This window comes from Alternaria incomplexa (genome assembly GCF_024043165.1).
Source record: "Alternaria incomplexa strain BMP 0042 chromosome Unknown scaffold_1, whole genome shotgun sequence".
NCBI classification, from domain to species: Eukaryota; Fungi; Ascomycota; class Dothideomycetes; order Pleosporales; family Pleosporaceae; genus Alternaria; species Alternaria incomplexa.
The window spans coordinates 1,154,314-1,165,396 of NW_026249850.1; the positions used below are offsets into that span (position 1 = coordinate 1,154,314).

General features: G+C 55.2%; 2 protein-coding genes across 2 annotated transcripts; one reads left to right on the forward strand and one right to left on the reverse strand.

Annotated features, from left to right (window-relative positions):
• Nucleotides 1–107: 107 nt before the first annotated feature.
• J4E90_000414 (uncharacterized protein) lies at nucleotides 108–1,997 on the reverse strand (the record flags this gene model as incomplete). Its single annotated transcript, XM_051430010.1, has 3 exons — nucleotides 108–1,645; nucleotides 1,751–1,886; nucleotides 1,944–1,997. 3 exons carry the CDS (start codon nucleotides 1,995–1,997, stop codon nucleotides 108–110), a joined length of 1,728 nt encoding a protein of 575 aa, XP_051295497.1.
• A 3,032-nt stretch (nucleotides 1,998–5,029) lies between these two features.
• J4E90_000415 (uncharacterized protein) lies at nucleotides 5,030–10,336 on the forward strand (the record flags this gene model as incomplete). Its single annotated transcript, XM_051430011.1, has 1 exon — nucleotides 5,030–10,336. One exon carries the CDS (start codon nucleotides 5,030–5,032, stop codon nucleotides 10,334–10,336), a length of 5,307 nt encoding a protein of 1,768 aa, XP_051295498.1.
• Nucleotides 10,337–11,083: the final 747 nt, after the last annotated feature.

The window sequence follows — 11,083 nt, forward strand, 5'->3', positions numbered from 1 at the left end:
ATTGTCATCATTCGTATAAGAGAAGAGAATCCTACGTAATGCCATACCCTATTAACTCCGCCTTGCCTATACATCGTCAATTACCTGTCGTTCCTTCGATCCATTGTCTACTCCGCACTAGCATTTGTCTTAGCTGCTGCAGCAGCAACTGCCTTCAAAGCCGCCGGGGCATCGTCCCACGGCATGACCAACTCAACAAACCGCATCTTCTGCGTCTCGCCACTGCTAAACTCTTCGTCTTGGAACAGCTTCTCAACCTCCTCCTTCGTCTCCACTCGGTATGTGAGTACACTGCCTTCTTCAGCGCCGAAGACGCGGGGAATGTCCTTGTACTTCCATTCCTGGACGTCGTTGTAGGAATCTTCCCATCCGTGGATGAGTCGCTCGATTGTGTAGCCCTTGTTGCAGATGACGAAGATGATGGGAGCCAGCTTGTTACGGATCATTGTGGAGACTTCTTGAGCGGTAAGTTGAAAGGAGCCGTCACCTGTGAATAGGATGGTGCGCTTGATGTTTGACTCTTTTGCGGCGAGGGCAGCGCCTTGACAAGAGCCGGTTGCATAGCCAATGGAGCCCCAGAGGACTTGCGAGATGGCGTTGACGCCTGCTGGGAAGCGAGTCTCCCAGATGCCGAAGTTAGAGGTACCAGTCTCGGTGATGAGGACATCATCCTTCTTCAACCACTGACCAAGCTTTGGCCAGAACCAGGCGTGTTTGATTGTTGGTTCCGTCGATGAAGTCTCCTTATCCGGAACGTTGTTGTTCGGGTTGGGTCCAGATTCGATGTTCAGCTTTCCAAGCTTGGCTGTGACTTTGGAAAGCACCCCGTTCATTCTAACACCAGGGTATTCCGAGTATCGTACTTTGCATCCGTAGCTGTGTAGGTCGATGGTCGTAAGTTGTGACATGCGGATGGTGAAGCCTGCAGTGTTGAAATCGGACTTGATAGCACCAATGCTGAGCACGAGGTCGGACGATTCAACGCGTTCACGCACACCAGCGTTTGAACCGTCTCCGGCGTAGACGCCACCATAGTTCGGCAGAGTCTCATCTACCGCACCCTTTCCCATTGGGGCGACGAAAGTGGGTATTCCAGATTTCTTGATGAGCTCGTGAGTCTCCTTCAGTGCTCGGTGGCGGATAGCGCATGCATCCACAAGAATGACGGGGTTCTTTGCCGCGTGCAGATACTTCAGTACCACGTCAACGACGTAGTCTTCGGCTTCTTGGTCGTTTTGCGGATATTCCAGATCAAGTGGAGTGTTGAGGCGATCGCCGTCGACCTTCTTCGTTACCATGTCGCTAGGCAAGGAGATGTAGACGGGCCTCGACTTCAGGTAACATTCCCGAATCGCGTTGTCGATCAGCATGGCCGCTTCATGCTGGCTGTTGAGCATCGAGATAGCACACGAGATCTCCTTGGACATGCGCGAGAAGACCGTAAAGTCGCCATTTCCAAGAGTATGGTGCAGCAGCGCTCCGTTCCTCTGAGATACAGTCGATGGGTAGCCGACGATGTGGACGATTGGGACGTATTCCGAGTAGGCTCCGGCGATGGCATTGACAGCGGACAATTCACCCACGCCGAAGGTCGTTACCAATGCAGAAATGCCCTTGACTCTTGCGTAGCCGTCTGCGGCGTAACCTGTAATGATCGTCAGCACCTATCGCATGAGACAGACGGATCGACTTCGGTCGCTCCCGCAAGCGAGCCGCTGATAGCCCGAACGCAAGAACAAGCTCCACGTACCAGCATTCAGCTCATTGCAGTTGCCGACCCATTTCAGGCCGACTTTGGGGATGTAGTCGAGTGCGACGAGGTTGTAGTCTCCTGGAACGCCATGGACGGACTCAACGCCGACCTGTTGTAGTCTTCGGAAGAGGTACTGGGATCGTGTCAGCAGCTAGCGCGCTTTCACACGCGTGTACAGCCCATGACTTACCTCTGCGACGTCAATTGGGTTTTTGATATCCTGCGATCGTAGATCTTGCGCCATGTTGCCAAGCTGTCAGAGAGATGAAGCTTTGGATGCTAAGAAAGTAGTTCGTTTGATGGGGTGGTGGCAGGCTGTTGGGCGCAGCTACCTTTAAGGGTCCGCGAAGTTTACAGCAATGAGGTCATGTCCGGTCTTTACCGGCCAGCGCCATTGTTGGGCCTGTCTCGTGCGAGTGCATCGGGTGCATGTGGGATGCTGCACCATAGTAACGCGACGCGCAGCATACCACGCCGTTTGTCAGCCCAGGTGGCGTGAGCTACCAAGTCTGCGGCATAGTATTGCTACCGGATGCGTGCACTCGCAGCTCGAAGTCTCCTTGACGACGAAATTCTTCGCAACAACACCAATCCATAATGGACCTGTCTCGCATCAAACACGCGATCGATATGGGTGAAGAAGTCGAGACATCTGGAAGTGGGGCGCATCCTTAGCTTCGTGGGAATTCCATGGTAGCGGAACCACTCTGCCAACATGTTCTTAGTAACTATGCATCATCACCTGCGTGGCAGCAAACGCGAAAACTGGTCAATATCAAAGCTTTTCTAAGCATGCAATCGAATGTTCATATCACGACTTTGTCTCTTGCAGTCTGTCTTTCGTCATCGCCTGTACCCTCTCTACCAACTCGTCGTTTAGCGGCGTTCTCACACCCACTTCTCGTCCTCGCCTTGCCCAGTATCCATTGATGTATCTGATTTCCGTCTCTCTTCTATGCCTCATATCCCATACCATGCTAACGGTCGTCGCTCTGTTCTTCTCGATTATATCCATAACAGTAGCATGCAAGGCTTTCGCTGAAAACCTTTCCTTTACTCCCTCTACGCCCTGTAGTTCAGGCAAAGCGAGAATGACAGACGAGATCTCTTGCATGAGCCTCATGTTGGTTTCTGGGATGCTTAGAATGTATGCTGTTACGGCATCTTCGAGCGCGCAGATAGGGTTGCTGAGAGCGTTACAGGCAAGCTTTTCTAGTTGTATCTGGAGTATGGTGGGCCATGGGTAAGCCTGGCAGTTCAGACGAGGTGCGCGAGGAAGAATTTCCAAGAGAGGTGAGGGTATCTGTGATATATCGCCGTCTTCTCGCGGGACGGGCCCTACCGATGTTGCTGCAGGTCCTGTATGGGTGACATCAAAAGGTCCGTTCAGAGTGATACCATGCGAGATCACACCCGTAATGTAATTTGGTCGCGTCTGTGGATCAGGCCACAAGAACATATTTGCGTCTTCTATCATGCCTGCCCCGTTCTGCAGGAATGTGATATTTGATGTGCGCGAGAGTCGGGGTAGAAGAGGTTGGAGGGCTGGCACAGTCTGCGTAGACTTGACGCATACGACAAGATCGTTGATAGTTTCGTCAGTTGGGGGTCCTGGTAGCTGTAGTACCTCAGCATTCCCAGCTATGCACAGCTCTTGCACCGGGTGCCATTCTTTTCCGTGCAATACTTCCACGTCATAACCCGTTCGGGCAATCTGTTGGCCCTCGCACGTCTGCAGTAGAAGAATCTTCCCGTTTCTTAGGTACTCGTTCATGAGAGAAGGACGATGTAGCAGCAGGTTTACTACTGGCCTTTTGGGTATCTCGGCAAGCGTGTGAGCTGTGAAAGTGCCTACACTTCCCAGGCCCAGAACATGGATGCGCGGGGAGGCTCTAGTGCTTGAAATGCTGCGATGGTGTGCGGGCTCCTCGGACGCCGACCCCCAGCTTCTGAAGGTGCCTGCGAGGGGATGGCAAGCTTCACGACGCCGAGAATGAAGAACATGCCCCGCTCGAGGCACCCCTATGACAGAGTTTAGACGCTGGCAAATTGCCATCTTGACCCACGTCAAGAATTGGAGATTTTCAGGAGAATAGTTCCTGCTCTTGATGATGGTGTTCCTGGTGGGTGTACATGTCGCGCTTTACGGCCTACGTTAGGAGGCTGACCCCACGCCAACCTAGGAAAAAACTAAACAGCCTAGAGCCTACGTTGATTTTAGGTCGCCTACTTTGCAAGTTTTTGTTCTAATGTAGTCTACAGACCTGTTCAATTTTCTTCTTCTATGTGGTGACCCTGCTTGCTACCTAGGAAGCCGCTGCCCCACCACGGATTAGTAGAAGGACACATGGAGACCAGAGAAATATGTCTACACCGTTGAAGCGGTGTACTCGACGGGTAAGTTTGGCGGAGATCGCAGAAGGAGCTGAGTCTGAAATTGTTGATACGAGGAAAGGTGGCTACCTGGGTATTGGAATGGCTACGTGGATGGTCGTACGGATGCGCCGATGGATGGCATGTTCCGCTCAGTTCCTGACTAACGGTAGATAGCTTCAGCCCTGACGCACCGCACCGCAGCCCCGGCCTCGGCTGGTGCTCACCTGGGTACTGCGATGCGGTAGCCGTGGTTCGCTCTGTTGGTGTGGCTGTCACGAGTGCACCGCCACGTGCTCGTGTGACATGAAACACGGTCGACGGTGTCTCTCCGGAACGCTACGTAATGATCCATGCGCATTGAAAGTTGCTGCAGCGTGGAAGGCGGGTCGAGAGCGCGCAACGGCTGACAGCGTCAGAGTGCTGGGCGCCTCCAACAAATCACCTTGCAAGCTTCACTGGTGGCCCGTGCCTCTCACGACGGCCAGCCCTCAGGCAGCTGTCGACGGCGGCGCGTTCGGTCGCTCAGTCGCTGCGTGCCCCTCGTCGCCGCTGTTGTCGTGCCGCCGTGTCTTCTGACGCTGCAATCTCCCGCCAGGACCTGCATCTGCCGGCGCTGGAGTACCCATCTTTGTTGCGACGCCGGCCAAGCGCATCCGCCATCCTCGAAGCGCCCACGTCGACGCAAGCGCAGGCGCCGCGTTTCTGCCCTCGATTCACTGCTCCAGCGTTCACCCCCCGTTCGTGCCAACGGCTCCGCGATTCGTAGCTCGTATTGCACTGTCCGCTAGGCTCTGGGACCCACAGGTTCCGTCAAAGGAGCCCAAGGAGCCTCTGGACGACGTTTCCGCGGCAGCGTCATGTCGTGATGGGACGGCCGCTCTGCTGATTTGATACGAGGACATGACCCACGAGTCCCGCCAGCGCTCCGCGTCCAACATATCGACGCCCTCCGACCGCTCTGCCCGTCGCGCACCGCGCCCGAATCGCAACCCGCCCACCAGCCTCCCGCTGCCCGAGATCCCCAGCGTCACCTCGTCGCCCTCGTCGTCGCTGCAGCCGCTGGGCCTGAGCAACCTCGGCTCGCCATATCCCTCCTTCTCCCCCGGCGGACCCAGCGCGCCTGCCTCGAGCCCACGCGGACGGGCGCATACCGTCCAGGGTCCAGCGATGCATCAATACATCCCCCCTCCGCCGCCCCAGCCCTCGAGCACGCCCGCCGGCCACATCGCCCTCCCCCCGCCGCCTCCACGGCCTACGGGCTACGGCAACCTGGGCGGCATCTCCATCCCGCCGCCTCCCCATGCCAACAATTGGGGTCCCCCGCGGCCCCAGTACCAGCAGCAAGGCTACGACCCGAGCCAGTATCGCAGCTACCCTCACAGCATCCCCCCTCCGCCAGGGCCCCCGCCGCAGCAGATCCAGCACGAGCGCGAACCTCCACTGACGTCAGCCACGTACATCCCCGGCGGCGAGTCATTCGGACCTGGTGTCGGCATCCCTCCGCTGCACACCTCGAGAGGCTACCCCGAGCCATACTACCGCGACGACAACTACTCCGCCAACGCCGACACGTCCGCCCAGGGCTTCTCCAGCAGCCTCCTCGAGAGCGTCCAGAGCGTGCAATATGGCTCCAACAACGGCTTCAACGCGCCCCCGACGCCCAGCAGTCGCAACCACCTCAACATACCGACCGAGAGAGCCCAGGTCTACGACTCGTCTGGACCGCCAACCGCCACGCTGCAGAACCCCATGGTCCAGAATCACGGCAGCGTCTATCACCGGTCCGAAAGCAATGGCACGACCCCCATATCCCCACATGACTCTTCGATGCACTGGCCAGCCGAACGCGTCCAACACTGGCTAGCGAGCAACAATTTCTCACGAGACTGGCAAGAGACGTTCAGGACACTGGGTCTGGAAGGCTCAAAGTTTCTGGACATTGGCCGCGGCCATGGCAGCAAAGGCAATGTAGCCATGATGCACCAGGTCATCTTTCCCCAATTGGCCAAGCAATGCACCGCAAGCGGGACCGGATGGGATCAGAACAGAGAGCGAGACGAGGGTCGCAAGCTGCGCAGACTTGTGCGCTCCATCGTGGAGACGGGCCATATCGCCAACCCCCGCGCAGCACCGCAACGATCCGACACTGGCATGACGAGCGCCGGGACAGAGGGTACTGTGGAGAATTCACCGTACATCGGCACCAGAGGCATGGACTTTGGATCAACGCCAACCACTGCTGGCAATGGCGAAGAGAGTCCGGGCCGTCAGCTGCTCTTGCACTCGCCTGGTGGTAGTACGAACCCGCCCAGACGCATCTCTACACAGCAACGCAATTTCACTGTGCCCGGTCTCGGCCCTACTCCAGATTTCTCAGAAGGACCTGCACGCAGTCCCTATTCGAGGGAGGTTCTGCAAGGCCTAGATCCAAAGCCTGTACGCCATAGCCCGAATGCATCCTCAGAGTTTGCGCCATCTTCATTGGGTGCATCGAACTATCGCCAAGCAAGTCCGCAGCAAAGCCCAGCGCTCCCTTCAGCCCGTCTTGCGACCAATGGCGGTCAGCTCAGTGCGGGTCTGAGCAACAACGGATCGCGGTACTATTCCCCGCATAACCGCGTCAACAGTACCGAATCCATCAACTCCACCTTTGCAAACACTGGCTCGGGTCCCCCGTCAAGCAGATCATTCGATAATCGTTCCGATAGTCGCAACGAGAACCGGAAGAACGGTTACGAAGGCTCACGACCAGGTACTGGACTAGCTAGATATGACTTGGAAGCGCCCACCAGCGCTAAAGATCATGAGAAAGGTTTCTTCAAGAAAATCATGGGCGGGCGGAAGAAGGAGAACCACCCATCTCCCGATGACACGAGCCTGGATTCACCCACTAGTCCGGCAAGTCATCGTACGCATCCAAGCGGGTCCCTGTTTGGGAAATCTGGCATGAACTCAAGCGAGACTTCCTTGAACGAGCGACCCCCTTCGAGACGATCAGCTCAGACAGACTCCGACAATCGAGCAACAGGTCGTACTCGCACATCCGGAAGAGAAGATCGCAAATACGCTTTTGTCACACCAGATGGCTGGAACTACCGGCTCATCGACATCACCAACGTAGATTCACCAGCAGCTCTACGAGCTGTGTGTTGTGAGGAGCTGAGTCAGGGTCTGAGCCAGATATCTGGTGTAGAGTTGCATCTCACGAATCCTGGGCAACAAGACCACGATCACCCGCTGTCCGACTCAAAGTTGTTGAAGGCGCGGTCGCAATATGGGAATCGAGTCGGCGAGCTCAAGATTTTTGTCAAGATACCGCAAGAGGGAACCGTACCTCCATCTGCCGGGCTAGGAGTGTCGCTACCCCATACAGCTGCTAGGTCTATCGATGAGGACGCATACTCTCGGCTGAACGCCGACTCTCAACTAGATTCTCCAGGAGGAAAGTCAGGAGAGTCCACGCTAGTCGCAGATAAGAGTGCAGCTCTTCGCAAGATGGCAGAGAAAGCCGAACCCATGCCGAACAATGCAGGTGACAGGCCTGCAGAATCGGCTTGGGAACCGCGTGATGACTTGGCCGAGGAGGAACGAAGAAAGCTGCTCGAAGCCGCTGCTGAAGAGCACCGCAAAGAAACAAAGCGGAAGCAGGAAGAATATCTGAGGAGTCGATTCCAGAGGGCCAATGGACACAGTCCTGACCTGAACCCCACTTCAGCCGACAACCTCAGCTACCGCAGTCAGCGTATTGTTGACTTTGATGAACCCCGCGCTTCTCCCTATGAGGACGTAAAGAAACCATTCGATGCTAAACCCAAGCAGCTTGTCCCACTGCGAGAGCCGCCACCAGTGCCAGCCGATACGAGCACACTGTTGAAAGCCAATTCGCTGTCGAGGGCCAAAAACCGCGGCTCATGGCCCGAGAGTGATGATGGCAAAGACAAGCGGAGATCAACAGAGTCGCAGTCAGAAAAGCGCAAAGCCATTCCTCAGGCTGCAAGTGGGCTGGGAGGCATCGCTGCTGCTATCATCGGCGCTGGTAATCTTGGGGCAGGCATAGGAGCAGCGAACAGGGCGCCACCAAAGGGTCCTCAACCAGCAAACAGCGAAGGCTCGCCTGAAAGCATTCGACCTTCACAACAGGTATTGCTGGATAATGGATTCGCAGCTAGATCTGGCTCCGGAAGAAATAGTCCAGGTGGGTCACCTCGCAGCCCCGGCGAGCTCACAATGAGCAAGGGAAATATACCTTTCAGAATACCTGACTATGAGGAAGCTTTCGGAGACGACACGTCCAACGAGAGGCCAGACCTCAGCCTTGAAATGCCCGATCCGACAGCACCGCGATCGAGAGACGAGCGGTCTCGTTCGCCAACTCGAAGTCCCCATACAGCGCACGCTCCAGAGTCTACCTTGAGCAGAGAACCATCACGGGTGTCAGTGTACGGTCCCACTCACGACTTCGAAGAAGCGCGAGTGTCGTTCATCACGAAGTCTCCAAATCTGGAGCCTATGGATTCTGACGACGATGATTCTGACGATGGCTTGTTCGCTGCGCCGCTCGCAGGACGAGCTGGTCCACCCACACCTGCCCAGAGCACTCCCATCACTCGGACCAACTCCCGCAGCCAACGGCCAAACCTTACACTCAAGACACAACGGTCAAAGAACTCGCTAGCGCAGGTCACGGAAAAATCTGAGCAAAGCGCAGCTGGTGATCGCGATTCGCAGCCAAGCGACTTCCACCCCGAGTCGGCTGCGTCTGCAACGTGGACCGACTCGCCAAATGATACGAACAAGTTTTCCCGTCGAGAATCATTCGCCAGCGATGTCTGGGCAAATCGTCCACCAGCTGAAGCCCTCGTGGAACACCTTGACGAGCTCTTCCCGAACGTCAACCTCGATCAGCCGATGCTTGAGGAAGAGGAAGCGGATGGTGCTGCAGAGTCAGCCAACGATCCCCCGCCTATACCCGCCGAGCCCACTCCTCAACCTCTCACCCGTGGTGGTGCAGGACTGCAGAGTATCGCGCAACGCAACATGAGGAAATCAGGCGCTGGTTTGGGCCGCACAAAGTCTATTCGTGAAGTAGTGAAGTCGCAATACCAGCCACTCGACAAGAGGCCACTCCCAGGCCAGGCACATGCTGGTGCCGGTCCATCGCGTGTTGCTACGTTACGCAATGGTGGTGACATTGTCAGGCGAAAGTCGACGAAGATGTTCAACGCCAGGACTGAGCAAGTGCGACCTCAGCGCGGCTCACGTCTCGTTATGGAGACGATACCCCAAGATCATCTGCCAAGTGTTCCATCGCGACAGCCAACATTCAAGTGGATGAAGGGACAGCTCATCGGCAAAGGTACATTCGGTCGCGTCTATCTCGGTATGAACATCACTACCGGAGAGCTTATCGCAGTCAAGCAAGTCGAAGTCAACGCCAAAGCAGCTGGTTCAGACAAAGACAAGATCAAGGAACTCGTCAAGAGTCTGGATCAGGAAATCGACACCATGCAGCATCTCGACCACCCCAACATTGTGCAGTACCTCGGATGCGAGCGCAAAGAGTACAGCATTTCCATCTTCCTTGAATATATTTCCGGTGGCAGTGTAGGATCCTGCATCCGCAAGCACGGGAAGTTTGAAGAGTCTGTCGTCTCTTCGCTCACAAGACAGACGCTGCTCGGTCTCTCTTATCTCCACCGCGAAGGCATCCTCCATCGCGATCTTAAAGCCGATAACATCCTGCTCGACCTCGACGGCACGTGCAAGATCTCCGACTTTGGTATCTCCAAGAAGAGTGACAACATCTATGGCAACGATGTAACAAACAGCATGCAAGGTTCCGTCTTCTGGATGGCGCCCGAAGTAATTCGCTCTCAAGGCCAGGGCTACTCAGCTAAAGTAGACATCTGGTCTCTGGGTTGCGTAGTCCTTGAGATGTTTGCGGGTAAACGTCCTTGGTCCAAGGAAGAGGCCATCGGTGCCATTTACAAGCTTGGTAGCTTAAACCAAGCCCCTCCCATCCCCGAAGACGTCTCCAGGGTGATTGGCGTAGAGGGCCTGAGCTTCATGTACGACTGCTTCACCATTGACCCCATGGAGCGACCTACAGCCGAGACATTGCTACGAGCGCCATTTTGCTTTAGCGATCCAAATTACAATTTCCTGGACACGGAGCTCTATGCTAAGATCCGGGGAGCTTTTCAGTAGTTGTTGACATATTTGCGATAAATTCAATTTAGGTGGGCGATGATGACGACGAATGTATTGGAATGGTCACAGTGTATATTGGTTTTATATACCCACTTTTCGTTTGTTTTCTGAGGATGATGACGTCTTTGTAGCGAGCTGCGCGGATTGAAATACGATACCTGGTGTACTCAGTACTCTTTTTCGAACATACTTGTGACGTGTCTTGCCGTTACAATAGGTTCTTGGAAACTGGTGGCTATTAGCGTCAACTAGGGTTCATATTTGGGTACACAAAAATAATGGTGTTGCGGGTAATAACTGTAGGGAAGCCGAAGTGAGAGAAGCATTGATCGTACTGCATTACCTATCCAGCTACGGTTCAATCTATGACACGCTCTAGACAGATGGCACGATGTGTCTACTTTATCCATCTTCGATCGCGTACAAGGCGACTGGATCAGCGTGGGATGGTATATACAGGGTTCACCACTATCTGCCGTCAGCGATTGCGTGTTCAGCGGACATGAATCCCATCCTCTTCGTCAGCTTATGATGGCGATCAACCTTTTGAGCTACTTCGGATTGGGGCGGCGGTATGTCCCGACTGCCGAAACTTAGATGCTGTACGTCCTTTCGGCGCTTTCCTGGTACTCAATGCGGTAGCTTCAGCCGAGCACATACTGGTGTCTCGTCGGTTCAGTAGTTTATTGGGGTCTTCGCCTCTCTTCTGCTGTTGTATCACCATGAAGAGACGGTTCGATCATG